The 16,065-nt window shown below is 43.8% G+C and overlaps 1 protein-coding gene and 1 long non-coding RNA gene across 5 annotated transcripts in view; one reads left to right on the top strand and one right to left on the bottom strand.

The window, feature by feature from the left end:
- Positions 1 to 16,065, bottom strand: part of LOC145342209 (rho GTPase-activating protein 6-like) — a 214,022-nt gene that overhangs the window by 182,696 nt on the left and 15,261 nt on the right. The window contains exon 1 of one of the 3 annotated variants that reach the window (XM_080187566.1): positions 837 to 988. The exons of 1 other annotated variant lie outside the window; for it this stretch is intronic. In XM_080187566.1, coding sequence (XP_080043692.1) covers positions 837 to 902 — 66 coding nt within the window. In that variant the 5' untranslated portion in view covers positions 903 to 988. Of the gene's footprint in view, positions 1 to 836; positions 989 to 16,065 lie in introns of those variants that run through there. One more of the 3 variants, XM_080187563.1, reaches the window with a different exon arrangement.
- Positions 817 to 16,054, top strand: LOC145342210 (uncharacterized). Of its 2 annotated transcripts, none has more exons than XR_013886523.1 (3): positions 817 to 872; positions 1,297 to 1,399; positions 15,060 to 16,054. It is a non-coding gene; the product is annotated as an uncharacterized LOC145342210 (long non-coding RNA). The 2 variants fall into 2 exon arrangements; XR_013886522.1 differs by lacking the exon at positions 817 to 872 and adding an exon at positions 1,016 to 1,073 and having other exon boundaries at positions 15,060 to 16,051.

The following is a 16,065-nucleotide window of genomic DNA, read 5'->3' as shown; positions in this document are numbered from 1 at the left end:
GTTTACTTTAAACATGTCCTAAACATTCCTAGGTCAGATACACCCTAAGTTAAATATAACGTTAAGATCCCTCTAGACTATAATACCAACAAACTTAATCAGCTGTAGCATGTGACAAAAGCAAAACACTGCCATTGATGGGAATCTAAAATAAGAACAGATAATGCTAGATTCACTCAGCAAGTCAAGCAGCATCTGTGGATAGAGAAATATAATTAGTGGTTCAGGTCAGTGATCTCTCATCAGAACTAATGAAAGGTAATTGACCTAAAATATTAATTATATTTCGCTGCCTGACATGTTGAATGTTTCCAGCATTTTCATGACAACAAGTGACAAAATAAGCATATATTTATCTATAGTCCTTTAATAACTGGCATCCAATAACGTACTGTGTTAATGATATTGTTGAGACCCACCATGCATACACCAGTAAGGACATTGCTATGTTGTACTGCAGTAGAACAATCTAAAATTCCCTATGATCAGCTTCCACCGGCTTTAGGACAAATCATTTTAATTTCCCATGCTCTCCATTTTTACCAGGCAGGGTTAAAATAGCTTCCTAGCTTCAACTTTGCAACATTTCAACATTTTTGGGACCATTTGAAAACCTCATGGAACTATTTTCATAGACTGGAAGGTAAACATTTTTTCCCCCATCTAATTACAGAAGATGAGCCAAGTTACCAGTTGCCCTTCGCTCTTCAGTTCTTGCAGAACCTACAGAAACATGTTTATGCTTGCCAGATCCTCGCCAGAAACAAATTTTTTGTCATAAACTTGAAAAATAAAAACTTAATGCATTTGGTAAGAAGACAGTGAAAAACACCTACCAGAATGGAGCCATGGATTTTCATTGATTTCAGAAGGTAAGTTGGAAGTGAAGTATTCAGATTCATCGCAACGATAATTGTGTGTTCAGGTAATTCTGACTGAAAAAGCTTCAGTAAGTCAACGGCTGTTAATATCCCTGCCCCTGAGGTTTCCGCAAAGAAGTAGGGCGTGAACTTATTTGATACAATGTACTAACAGTTTGTCTATCAACACCACTTTCTTAGTCATTGTTCAAGGTACAAATATATCTTGCTTTCAGTGAAAGCTGGTTCATAGTCTAAAATAACTGTGAGAACTCCTGTAGACAGTGTGGTGGTAATTTGAGCAGTTACTGGAAGCCTAAAACTTTTAATGCACTTTTAATGGACTGCAAAAAGAGAGATCAGTCATATTAAATGCTGCATGGATTACCAGACTGTTTGCTAACTAACTCTTTATGGGATTTTATTTTTCCTCCAGACAATGTGATTCTATTAACCCATTCATGCCTAGAATCAGAATGTCAATATCAAAATACGTCAGTTTTACTTGGATTTGTGATGCAAAAGACCAAAGGAGAGAGGTAAGATCATGATATATAGCTAGAGTTCAGAGGTTTACTTTGCTGCTGGTGAGTTTAATAAAGAATGTCGAAACATTAGAAGATGGTAGAACAAAGTAAAATGTTATTTTTAGAAAATATGTTTTTCCTGTTTGCATTTTAGAAATTTATGGTTAGTAAACTGCAAAACAGAACAAGCTGCAATTCCAGCATCTGTTAGATTTTGTTCCAAAATTCATTCCAACTGATTTTTATCTCACAACCATCCCAAATCCATCTGTATGGTTGAGTAGCAGGGAGTAAAGTGGAAGGGGAAAAAGCTACCAACATTGGTGGTCTGTTCCAATCCATTCCAATTTTAGACAGCCATTACCCTTGTCAGGAGTGGGCAATGCCCTCTTAATTATAGGCATACCGACGCCTACTGTCAGGACTTAGAATACAACTTCATATCAAATGGCTACTGCTGCTCGTTCTTCAAATTGCCTGCAAGTAACGAGTATTATTGGCCAAGTGATGAATACTACAATGCCATGAAAGGGATCCTTATATATGATTATTTAAAATGCTGAAAAGATTTGGGAGATTTTTTTTTCTAGCAGTTTGTGCATAGTCACATGGATAGTTTCAAAAGACCTCTGCAATGTGAATGGGCTTCTCACAATGGTTAGTGATCTTTCCTGCAGTTCCATTTTGACTAGAGAAAGAGAAGGAGAAGCAATAAGAGGAAGAGATAAATAGAACTGAAGGTGCACAAAGGCCAGCTGGAATCTTATAGGAATACTCCTCCTCCCAAGAGGGTGTACCAACTCAGGAAAACATCCATGGATCCCTGAGAAGAGTCTTGCATGAAAAGACTGCACTTTGCATGAGAATTGTTTCAACTCCTGCAACAAGCCCTTCAAGTGATTGCCATAGCTAGCAATCAAGGCCCCTGAAATTATTTGTCTCCTGGTCACCACAGAGGATGTTTGTAACATCACCAGTTTGTACTTGCGCTGAGCAGTTGATTAATGCCAAGTTTCCTAAAGAATGCAATTTTAACACTTTCCCCAGTGATAAGCAGAAACTGCAAAATAAGGCTCTGGGTTTTGCATAGATTGTATGTTTCCTCCAATTTCATGGCATCATTGATCACGCCCACATCATGGGTGGTGTTGAGAGACATTGTCCCTCCCGTTACTTCATGCAGTCAAAGATCTCAATGCTCTATTTAAAGGGCACCTGGACAGTCATTGGTTTGCTGCTTGCCAGGAACTTCAGTTTAGGTAACCTTTAAAACTCTATCAATGAAAATGCCCCACCAAAGGTAATGTGCAGCCCCATAATTCAGCAACGCTTCCCTGGTGATTCTCCTCTATAGTAGTCATGATGTGGATGTGCCGGCGTTGGACTGGGGAAAACACAGTAAAAAGTCTGACAACACTAGATTTAAGTCCAACCGATTTATTTGATAGTAAACTCACTAGCTTTCAGGTTAGTCCTTTCGTCAGGTGAATGGAGAGTTCTGGCCTCAGACAGAGCATCTGTATGGTTGTGCTTTATATGCTCTGTCTGAGGCCAGAACTCTCCATTCACCTGACGAAGGGACTAACCCGAAAGCTAGTGAGTTTACTATCAAATAAATCAGTTGGACTTAAACCTAGTGTTGTCAAACTTTTTACTGTGATTCTCCTCTAGGCCATCCAGGAAAGGTGAGAGGCGCTATTTCCTAGTGATGGTAGCAGGAAGTCCTCCAGTCTGACCATGGTGGCCTGCACAGAGCCACAACATCCAGAAAAAACTCAAACAGACATGAGGAGAATGTGAAAACTCCACACAGACGGTCAACCAAGGCTGGAATTGAACCCAGGTCCCAGGCACAGTTTCCATGAAACTCTCCTCATGAAACCTTCAGCTACCAGACCATCATCCTTGACTTCCACCCTATTGCGTCCCATTCTGCCCTCTTACCATGGCTGTTCCCTCTGCTGGCCAGTGTCCTCAGTTCAACTCTCAGGACCTCACAGTCAATAGACCATTTCTCCCTCTCTCTCACCACCCTTCCACAGAAATCCCCTTCCATCGCCCAACCACAAGACCTTGGGACCCAACAATAAGGTCCCTTCCCTCCATCCTGAATGCTGGCATTCCCTCGATGCCTCCCTCCCTGTCCCAGACAGTCTGTCTTCCTTCAGAACAGCCTCCTCCCCTACCCACTTCACCTGCCTCCATGTCCATCTGTCATTCCACCCTACCACTGTAATGCCCCTTCCATTCTTCACCTGCCTCTCTTGTCCAACCTTATCTCCAACGTTCCACCCAATTCCCCCCACACTTATCCTGTCTGTCATGTCCAGCCTTTGCAGAGCTTGTCCTATCGACACATCCAATGTAGTCAAGATTTACTCACCTCAAATTCAGCAGAATGTCAAGCTCACTCGATGCACATTACATATGTGCAACCATAAAAATGAACCCTCTAATTTCTCATTGTGGTAACCCAATTTGGAGGGGGGACTGTCTTTAAAGTCCCAAGAATATTAATGCCAAAATTCACCCTGCCATTAGGAAACTGATTTTTGTCTAAATTGAGTTTCCTCACCCTCCATGCTTCCCTCCATTTTTCCTGACTCCAGTGGGAATCCATGCTCAGAGGCTGAACCACATGATAAGTAGTTCCATAGGTTAACTCCAGTTGTTATTCAGCAGACCACTGGAGTGCCCAAGCAATGATTCCGTCACCTTCTCTAATGTAGTGGTTTTCTCCTAAGCATTCTACTCTGAGCGTCCCATATAATAGTCACTCAATGTGCCAACAGTGCCAAGCATTTAGTCACAGGCCAAGGACTTTGGGCAACAAACTGGCACATATGGGACCTCGCAGAGAACCCAGACTGCAGCTGTGGTGCACCCCAACTAATGACTCACATCATTGGAGATTGTCCTCTGACTAAGTTCAGCAGACGGCTCACAGAGCTCCATTTAGCCACTGTGGAAGCTGTTACCTGGACTGGTGGTTACTGCACATATTAAAGAAAAGCTGTATTCTGCTTAGCTTTTCATTGCAAGAGGGCCAACACGTGGGAGCCACCTTTGGATGAAGACTCTCCACATAATGAGGGAGATGGCACTTTTCGTAGGATGGCAAAGGAATGGGAGAGTTCCAACCCCTGTCTGCAGTCAGGGTTTGTCAGTAGCAGCTAATTGAAGACTGCTACAGCTAAATAATCCCCGCTCTTCTATTGTTATGTCCAACATCTGTCCCAGTTCTCCATTGAATAAGATCCAAATTTGCACTGACAAGCTTGAATCACTAAGGAATTCTTCACTGGAACAGAATCAAATACTCATTGTGAGCTAAACTCCAGTTTCCTGTTATTGTGCCTGAAGGCACACCAGTACAGATTCTGGGTCCGTGGGATCTCTTAAAATAAAATATTCACTCAGGATATTTTCCCCCACAACATAATGGGAAACAAGATCCTGGGGGGCTTAAGGAGTGCTAATGTTGCAAAGCGAAGAAACGCCTTCACTGGACATGCCCTGTCTACAATTGGATAGATAATCTGCAACCAAGAAAAGATAATCCCGTGTGCTGGCATCACAGACAGGATGGGCAGGATCTGGAGCCCACTCTTACCATCGGCAGGAATGGCGATGGGGACTCAAGATCTGACTAAACCTGGAAATCACAAAGCTTGTCGACAAGATTGCAATTTCCGATTTTCACCAGCCCTTGCCGGTGATGAAATTAGGTTCATGCCCAAAAATGGATGTGAAGCTGATTTCAAAACATTTCACTACATTTCAATATGAGTAACCACACACACCCCACCAACACCCCCTCCCCCACTTGCCAGATATTGACTCTTCACCGTAATTTCAAACCCTGCCAACGTGATGTCACATCGGTGAGGTTTACAACAAGTTCACCCAGACGTTAACCTGTAGTGAGGACCCTCCCCAAGGGCATCAAGATGAGTATAATCCCCGGGGCAGTGGTCCAGCAATGTCTCCCTAGCACAGATTGGCATTTCTAGGCTGCAATGCCAGGGGTGGACCCTAGTGGAAGCTTCAAAGGCGAGTGGGGGGTACATTTATTTGTGATGGTGGGCTAGACCAGACATGGGAGCTAGGAATGCCAGCGATGGCTTTTTGGGTTGGGAGAAGGGGCTCAATGTCAGCAATGTCTGGGGGAAAGGGGTGGGGGGGTTGCTGGGTGCTGGCATATTGACTGTTTGGAGGGATGGGGGAGGCTGCTGACATTGACTGCTTGGTGAGGGATGCCAGCTCTAATGAGAATCGGGAGGGTTTTGTTAGCTCTGATCATGGCGAAGGGGTGGTTGGCTAACCAATGAGACATCCAAGCTGGGGGAGGGAGGACGTTTTTTTTTCCTCCAATTGGGACACCTTTAAATATAGCGCCCTGCTTTGCTGGCATGTTCAGGCCCTGCTCCTCTACACAGTGGTGTGAAACATGCTCAGCTGGATTCTTTTACCAGAGTGTTGTAAGCTCTAGAGAGAAAACCGACCCGAAACACAACGTTTTTCTTGCCGGAAACAGCACTTTGCCAAATTCTGGTCTATGTTCCCTTGTTGCCCTGATTGGTATATTTTTTGTGAAGAAGGTGTGAGAAGATGTGGGGGAAATGGTGCCATCAATTATGGGGGTGGCAAGATGCCAGCGATGTGTCAGGCAGGTGTGGTAAAAGGCCATAGATATCTCCTTGGCGGAGGGGGAAATTCTTTCTGGCTTTAGTTATCAGGACGCCTTTTTTAAAGGGTGTTCTGTTCGCAGTGGAGCCAATCCCTGGCTCTAAGAATCCCTGCCTCACCAGAGTAATGGTGCAAACTACGCTCATTCTGTTTTTGTGGCAGTTAAAGTGATAAGATTTAGAGATAAAACTGGCCAGTGGAGTTGGAGAGTTCCACACCAGTTTTCTCACCAGGGCTGACGCTCTGTCAAATTCTCATAAGGTTCTGCTAATGGTCTGTGTTTTAAAATGACCCTTTCAGATCAGAAAATGCCCTTTTGCCCGGTTTCTGGGGAGGGTATGGACTCACCTCAGTCTGAATGTCCTTCTGTTCCCTCTTGAGAAGGGGAGGAATTCTAATTCACAAGAAATCTTGGGTGACCACCTTTCCCAACTTTTTGTCCATGTGTTTTTAGAATATAATTTAGTTTGAAGTTCAGACTCTGACACGCTATTATTGGGCATGACTCTGGGCAGTGGAGGGAGAGAATGATGTAGTCAACAAAGGCGAAGTCTGCAGAGAAGATGTATCCCATATCTTTAATCCACTAATCCCCCTAACCTACATATCTTGGGACACTATGGGGCAATTTAGTACAGCCAACCAACCTAACCTGCAGATCTTTGGAATGTGGGAGAAAACCGGAGCACCTGGAGGAAACCCATGCAGACACAGGGAGGACGTGCAAACTCCACACAGACAGTCACCCAAGGCCGGAATTGAACCTGGGTTCCTGGTGCTGTGAGGCAGCAGTGCTAACCACTCTTCCACTGTGCCAGTCTCAAGGTTCATCATCTTCACAATTTGCTTGCAGGTACCATAGAGCAGGGAAATGGGTGCCCTAGAGATTGTGACCCAGTGACCAGTTTGCCTTACAGCTGTTTTTGGGTAGATGGTCATCATCCATCATGGCTGAGCCAGGGTAAATGTCGTTGACTTCGCAATGAGTGTACACTGATGGAATTGTTGTAGTGCTGACTTTCTGGGGAGACTCCTGAAGACAAAAGTCAAAGAACAAACAAGAGTACAGCACACGAACAGCCCCTTCATGCCTGTGCGATCATGATGCCCTAACTAAAAAAAAACTCTGTCCTTACTTGGTCTGTATCCCTCTATTCCCTCCCTATCCAGATACATCCATCCAAATTGATCCTTAGTGTGTCAGGGTGGATTATCAAGGTAAATACATGGGACTATGGGGACAAGCCCTGGGTGGGATCATTGTCGGTGCAGGCCTGATGAGCAGAATGGCCTCCTCCTGCTCTGTAGGGATTCCATTAAAGGCCTTCTATGAAAGAAACGTCTTAAATGTTGCTAACATGCCTGTTTCCACCATCTCTTCAGGCAGAGAATTCCAGGCACCCACCACTCTCTGCACAAAAAACTTCCCACATCTCCCTTAAACTTTCCTCACACATCTCTCTTAAACTTTCCTCCTCTGACCTTGAATCTGTGCTCCCTTGTAATTGACACCTCCACCCTGGAAAAAAGCCTCTGACTATCCACCCTGTCTACGCCTCTCATAATGTTGTAGAACTCTATCAGCTGTCCCCTCAGCCACCAACTTTCCAGTGAAAACAATCCTAGTTCATTCAACCTCTCCTCATAGCCAACATCATTGAGACCAGTGAACCTTTAATGCACACTCTCTAAAGCTTCCATGTCCTGGTAGTGTCCAGAGCTGCACACAATAGTCCAAATGCAGCCTAACCAATATAGATGATTTCCCAACTGTTGTACTCAATGCCCCAGCTGTTGAAGACAAGCATGCCATCTACCTTCTTAATCACTTAGTCACCTGTGTTGCTCTTTTAGAGAACTGTGGACCTGCATGCTCAGATCCCTCTGTATGTTAATGTTCCTAAAGGTTCTGCCATTTAAGGTAGAATTCATACCTAAATTTGATCCGCCAAAATGCATCACCTCGCATTAGTCTGGATTAAACTCTATCTGTCATTTCTGTGCCCAAGTCTTCAATCTATCTATATCCTGTTGTTTCCTCTGACAAGCCCCAGCAATATCAGCAACTCGACCAATCTTTGTTTCATCTGCAAACTTACTAATCAGACCCCCCACATTTTTCTCTAGATGATTTATATATACTACAAATCACAGAGGTCCTAGCACTGATCCCTGAAGAACATCAATAGCTACAGATCTCCATTCTGAAGAACATCCTCCCACTGCTACTCTCTGTCTTCTATAACTAAGACAGTTCTGTATCCATCTAGCCCGCCCACCCTGAATCCCATGGAATTTTAGTTTTTGTCCCAGTCTGCCATATGTCCATATAAACTACATGCACAGCCCTTCCCTTATCTTTGTTACCTCTTCAAAAAACAATCAAATTGGTGAGACATGACTTTCCCCGCACTGCCTGTCACTAACCAGTGCATTTTCTTCCAAATGTGCATATATCTTGTCCTTCAATATCTTCTCCAAAAGCTTCCCCACATCTGATGTCAGGCTCACCAGTCTACAATTTCCTGGATAATCCCTGCTTCCTTTCTTAAACAAGAGAAAAACATGGGCTATTCTCCAATGCGCTGGAACTTTGCCTGGGGTCAAAGAGGATGTAAAGATATCTGTTAGGACCCCAGCTATTTTTTCTCTTGCCTCCCGTAGTAGCCTGGGCTGGATCCCATCCCGCCCCAGGGACTTTGCTAAATTAATGCAATTTAGGATACTCAGCACTTCCTCCAATATATAGATATTGATATATCCAGAGAGTTCACATACCTAACCCTGACCTCAGCATCCATCATGTCCTTTTCCTTGGTAATCTCAACCACTTCCTGTGGCTCCACACATAACTTTTGTCCGTTGTCCTTGAGTGGGCCTACTCTTTCCTTTGCTGCCTTCTTGCTCCTCATATATGTATAAAAAGCCCCGGGATTCTCCTTAACCCTGTTTGCTAAAGATATGTCATGGCCCCTTTTTGCCCTCCTAATTCCACATTTAAGTTCCTTCCTACTTTCACTACTCCAGGGCTTTGACAGTTTTTAGATACCTGGACCTATCACATGCTTTCTTTTTCCTTTTGACCAGGCTTACATTTTCCCTTGTCATCCGTGGTTCTCAAATCCTGCCTGTTCTATTCTTCATTTTTGTGGCAACTTGCCTGTCCTGCACTTCAATCAACTGATCTTCAAAAGCCTCCCACATGCTAGATGTGGATGTGCCCTCAAATAGCTGCTCCCAATCCACATTCCCCAGTTCCTGTCTAATTTGCATGTAATTGCCCTCACCCAATTAAGCATCCTCATGTGAGGGCCACTCTTGTCCTCATCTACGACTACCTTATGAATCTTGTGGACTTATGGACGCTAAGCTCAAAACGCCCCCCCACTGAAATATCATTCACCTGGCCCAGCTCATTCCCCAATACCACATCTAGTATGGTCCCCACCCTGGTTGGATTGTCAACATACTGCATCAAAAAACCCTCCTGGACACATCTAACAAATTGCTCTCCATCCAAGCCCCTGGCTGTCAGGGAGTCCCAGTTAATATGGGGGGGCAGTTACAGTCACCCATCACAACAATGCCGCTTTTTTCACACCTAAAGACCTGGAATCATTTTTTTAAAAGAGGCTGGAGGAACCAAAGGATTCTACTGGATGGATCAGCTCAACCCAGCTGAGGGGTCTTCCTCACTCATATTGGGAGGATTATTATTTTATTTAGGACATTTAGGACATCAGCAGGTGCAAATCTTACCCATTGGTGTTGGTATGACGCCCAGTTGATTATAACTCTGGAGTCTTATTTTCACTCCTGAAATGCTTACCCAATCATATCAAGGAAAGATTATCCACTTACCTTCAGAGTGGAATTTCTGACATCTGACTGTTATAAAAATGTCCGAGAGGTAAGGTTGCTTTCAATTCTAACAGACATTTCTGTAAAGAACAGTTTTTTTTTCAAAATAGATTGCACACTGCTCGGGAGTTTATGGATAATTTCTTCGTGGATTGTAGTGGAGGTGGTCAGGGCAGGGAAAGATGTTCTCTTTTCCCAGATACAGAAGAAAACCATCAGACGCAGATTTAACACAGAAACCACTGACAGGAACAGCAGTGGTGAATAAAGCTTTTCATATCTCCATCTCGCTTCAAAACACTGCATCACATTCTTTGATCCCAAGCAAGCAAGAATTATGTATGTGTTTGGAATAAGAATGATTGTTTGTGTGGTGTTGCCTGATGATTCATCAACAACATTTGGTTTTGATTCTTTTCTTGCTTCATACTCCAGCTGCTTACTTTCTAGTGAACTGTTCTCAATCCTTTGTGCATCACCCTTCTAATCTCTAAGCATGGATACTTTTCACTCCAACGGCTGCAGGAGAATTCTCAGCCTGCAGAAGAAAGTGGCACGCAACTGAATGGGAGTAAAGCCGAGGAAAAAACACCATGCAGTAGTGCCCTCAAAGACTTGGAGTTGAAAGCACTGGAAATCAGTCACACTTCTAGAGAGATGCACACTGGAGAAGGTGGGACTGATGGCTTGACTGAGACCTGTTACTTATAGTCTTGGCTCAGTTGCTAGGTTCTGAGTCACACAATTCTGGGTTGAAATCTCACTCCAGGACCTATACACAAAAATCAAAAGGATTTTTGATCTGAAGAAGCGCTGTAGTGTCAAAGGTACTGTCTTTCAGATCAGATATTAAACCATGAATTCCTTGGGTGGATGTAAAAAAATCCCAAGAGACTATCTCAAAGACAAACGGAAGTGTTAGCTCTGGTGTCCTGGTCAATATTTATCCTTCAACCAGCATCACAGGAAACAGATTATCTAGTCACTGTTACATTATTGGTTGTAAGTTTATGGTCTAATTGGCTCTTGTACCTCCTACATTTCAGAAGTGATTGCAGTTCCAAAAGTGTTTCAATGGCTGTTAAGTGCTTGAATAGTGTTTAGTAAAACACTGTATAACCGCAGTGATTTCCTTTCCATCCTCATGCCACAACTGTCCTGAAATGGTATCTGATCATAACACTGAGAGTATGGATGCAGAAGAAACTTCTGAATAAATGTCAAAGAATGACATTTATTCAATGAGTAATAACCATGGGATAAATGTTACAAGATTCAAAGCATTTGTTGGGTGTCTCATCTAAAATGGAAGTAATCTTTCTTTGGCCGTGACATTTAATATTGTACTGGTGTCTCGATCAGCATCGCAAATATTAAATGCATTTAAAAGTCAGGGGCAACTTCATTACTGTGCTATACACCGTACAACTCAAGTACATTTAAAATATTATTCCCATTTTTTAAAAACTTAATACATTAAAACTGCATGATCTGTTTCCTTTCTTCCATCTGCTCTTTTACATTTTATTCCCATATTTTATATCTCTTAAATCCCAAAACCGTTTAATAAAGATTAAACTTGGTGTGCATTATTTCAAATCGCAGCAATCTGTATTATTGGCAGTCAGCAGTAGCTTCCTTTCAGTCAGTGCAGCTAGCCTTTTAGAGGGACAGATTGCCTGTCAGAGCTGAAGGCCAGCTAGCTTCCTGCACAGCTAGACCCCCCTCTTGAGCATACAGCTTACCAGCAGTGTGGGTCATGTTCGGTTACGTTACAATCATGGAAATGTGAATGCAGATTGCCAATCACAACCGCTGCCCCCAGAACAGGTACATATCAATTTTTAGCTCTCTATCTCACTTGCTGTCTTTAGAAGGGTCTCCGGTGTTTGATTGAAGATAATCATTTATAATGTAAATCATTTCATAAAGCTCATTTCTCCAATGGCTGAGTTCCATTATCCATTTTTTCTGGAATAGCAGCATCGTGACCTCAATTTTCAACTGACTGAAAGCCAAGTCACTAAGAATGAAAATGGTTCCTCCCTTATATCTATCTTGATTTAATATGTAATGATAGTTTAAGTCCAGTTTCTAAGAATTGTGGACCAACAACTAATACTAACTGATGGTGGTGATTTTCCGGCCTCCCCATGCCTGGCACAGATTGTGCTGATCCCAGAAAATAATGCGCAGGTCTAAAAATCAGCTTCACGACCAGCGCCAAACGTCTTACAATCGTCCCGGTCCCTTTCCACTGGCACAAATCGGTTCACAGCCAGAAAGGACATGAGGCTGACTGACTGGGTTCCAATATCATTAGTGAGCGCGGCACATGATTGCTCCCTCTCCCACAAAGCTCCCATCTGCTGATGGGATGCCACATGCGTGCGAATCACTACTGGGCCAGAACTCGTCAGCCGTTCAAGTCCCATTGCCACTGCAAGCGAGGGCGGATAATTTGGCACTCAGCCATATTTCCATTCACCACAGCGGGAGCAGACAATCTGCTGGCAGAGACCAGGCACGACAGCCACACCTGGGTGGAGTGGAGGTGCTCAGATGTCCCACAATGCCGGCTGAACATCTAGTGAGACAGTGCTCACTAGTTAAATGCTGATGTATTAAAATAAGCTTTCTTGGAAGCTCGCAGGCATGAATTGTGCTTCCTGGATTTTGAGCACGCACCATCATTGCTTCAGACAGAGCATGCAGCTCAAAATTACCCTCACTGTGTATATATTGCGAAGTAATATGAAAGGAAGATTGTTGGAGCTAACATTAAACAGTTCAGATGAGCAATAAATACTGGCTTTGCTGGAGTTGCCTGCTTTTCAATTGTTAAACAGCTTCTGCCTGGCCACACATCATCATAATGCATGTTACAAACACAGGCAGACAGGAACTTGATATTTACGGTGACGTCTGTTGTACAACTATGTTAAGCAAACACAGGATGTGCCCAACCCGACATCACTAAAGCACTTTTGCAAAGGAATTCCAGTTTATCAGTTCGGAAGCAACAGAAGAGCAAATTTATAATAATGCAGATCTTTAAAGCCATTGTTTAGAGTAGGCTCTGTTGATGATAAAAGTAGAAGTGTGAACAGTAGCAGAAAGAAGAAAGGGAAGGGGAGAGACAGAGTGACTTTATGCCCTCTTTCCATCTCAAGTATTACAATTCACATTTAATTTACACAACTCTATTTTAATCCTTGTTCTGAATTTTTCACATGATGTGTACCCAAGGCTGGTGGGACTGAAAGTAGCTGCGTTTGCTAGTACCTCCTGAGATTAATTGTTCATTGTGATATTAGGCTGGTTCACCACTTAAACGGCAGCCAACGTGACTAGCATCCAGATTGGGTCAGCGGGGAGGGTAGTGGAGGACATAGGGTGGGTGTGCAGTAGCTTCCAGGTCCAATGTGGCAGGCTAGGATAAGTCAAAAGTCAAAGACAACTGAAGACATCAAAGAGGCAGAGGTAGCTAATGGTGGCGGCAGGAAAGCACACCAAGCAGGTGGAAGGTTCAGATGAGCAGCAAGTCCCCCATTTCTCTGGTATCTGTGAGCCACGATGGAGGCAGTAACAGCCGGGAGGGACAACCACATGCTGAAGGATGGAAGAAGGAGGCCACACTACCTCACCAAGAATGCCTGGGCAGAGATGGCAGCTGAGGTCAGTGTGCACGACTTGGCCCAACACATATAGATACAAAGCCGGAAAAGGTTCTGCATTCAGCATGGGTGTGTTGCGAACGGGTATTACTCAATGTGGGTGACAGGAGGAGGATGCCCATCCAAGTTGGAATAAGGTCATTGGGTGTCTCACAACCTGAAATCCTGCGTCCAGCAAAGTGTTAGATGTATAAAGGGGTGAGAACATTCGCAAGCCTTGTGGGGTGATCTTGGGTAGGGGACAGCGTGGTGCTGGGGATGGAGGGTTGAGGACTCAATGGAGCTGTGCACTTAGTGACAGGAGAAACATAGCCACAGCAATTGTGAGTGACCTGCCACTAGTGGTGTGTGCCTAACCCAGCAATCTTCACCAGCCATGAGCTGGGAGACCTTGGGGCTCAAACGGGGAGGAAGTTCATCAGGTCGCAGAGAAGCTGCTGTCGGTGAGGAAGGGAAGAGCCCCGTAATCTGGAACATGACAGGATCAGAGTGAAATGAATGTATAGACATCTCATCCTTCATAAGGACTTCAATGATGCACCAGTCACCGAGTAATGTCATTGATACCAATCACACTGGGCAGCATGTGGTGGACATTGACTCTGTCTGATATGACAAATATTTCTGACTGATTGCTTTCACCCTTCAGATGATTCATTCACCAGAGCCAGCCACGAAGCCGAAGACCCTCCATTGACACCAAGCCAGGTGCCGATAGAAGATATACCTGCAGTAGACCCTCTCCCCACACCAAACACCAATGCAAATATTGGCATGTCCACAGGCAATAACGCGTCGGCTCCGTTGGGGTGCACAGTGATGAGAGCTTCACACATGCTTGCGCTGATGGTGGAGGCAGGAGGGGGGATTGGGGGGTGGGGAGCAGGCTAAGGTGCTGGCAGTCGGAGGACTGCTGAAGACCAGGACCACGTTGAGTCCAAGGTAGATGATGAGCCTCCAATGCTCATTCTCAAATGCTGGGGCAGGTACCAAGATGTAGCATCTGTAAGCTTAAGACATAGTGAGCACTGCAAAGGGTTTGCACTGAATATTTGTTTCCTTTTCATATTATTAGTGTCTAGAACTGATGTGATTGGATGTTCTTAACTTTTTTTATGTTAATCTTATCACGACAAATTATTACTTGCCCACAAGCCACGAATCTCCTGTGTGATTAATTGATGTTAGCCTCATTATGCCTGGTGAGAGACATTAGAATCATAAAATCTATACAGTGCAGAAGGAAGCCATATAGCCCATTGAGCCTGCACCGACAACAATCCCACCCAGGCCCTAACCCCTTACCCCAATGTATTTACCCTGCTAGCTCCCCTGACACTAAGGCTCAAATTAGCATGGCCACTTAACCTAACCTGCACATTCTTTACTGTGGGAGGAAACCTGAGCGCTCAGAGGAAACTCACACATCAAACTTTAATACTCAGGTTGTGATGCCACATTGGGCTCCAGGAATGGTTAACTCTGAGATGTTAAGGATGCAGGTGGTGCCCATGGACTCAGATGAAAGACAGGCCTTGCCAGCCTAACTGAAAGAACACCAAATCCAGGTGTCCTAGTGTCCCTGCCTCTCTGAAGGCTCCGGACTGCAGCTTCTTTGTCCTCACCTTCATCCGGGCTCTGTATCTGAATCCTCAGCCATTTCCTCCTCTGAAGTGGATGCAACTGCCTCTGAACTATCTTCCTATGAAACAGGCCCCGTTGAATTTTTTTGGCACAGTGTTGTAAGACCTGGAGAGAAAATCGACCAGTTTTCTCATCGTTATGTTTCTGTTATTTTTTGGTAAGATTTCGCACTATGATTTTAATGGGTTTATACAACTTGTTCAGTGGAACACTAAAACAAATTTGTTGTTGAATTCATAATAACACTAATTCAGTTGGGGTGAACGTTATAAACAAGCACTGGCAAAGATGATTATTGTTGAACATTATGCTAAAAGCCTTAAAAGCCTCACTGGAAAGATCTGGATGCATTACTCATACCTTTGACTGTGCTCTGACCTTATGAGGCAAAGCTTCACTTGACTGACAGCTAATTAAAGAAGTATGTGAGTGAGGAAAAGTCAGTTGCGCATGTTGAACAAGCAATGCTAAAGCCAGCAGGGGAATCCAGAGACGACAAGTATAAAATTAAAAAGCACACATACAATTAGATAGAAGCACCACTGAGAAAGTTGCTTCAATATTCAAAGCTGAGTGAAAAATGCTTTATGACAACAAATGTAATACTAAACTATTTTCCTGAGTAACTACGACAGTTAAGGTCTTTCTTTGCCACCTGGCTATGTTTTTCTTATTTTTATTATGAGTTGCAATGGATCCTGTAGTCTTCTCATCAGTAATTAATGGAGAGCTATTGTGCCTCGACTATCTGTCAGTCACTCATCAAATCTATTTCTTGCCAATTAATTGTTGTGAAATCAGCTTGAT

This window comes from Carcharhinus amblyrhynchos, chromosome 4 (genome assembly GCF_965287045.1).
Source record: "Carcharhinus amblyrhynchos chromosome 4, sCarAmb.v2.hapA, whole genome shotgun sequence".
NCBI lineage: Eukaryota > Metazoa > Chordata > Chondrichthyes > Carcharhiniformes > Carcharhinidae > Carcharhinus > Carcharhinus amblyrhynchos.
This window is presented reverse-complemented; position numbering and strand designations above follow the sequence as displayed.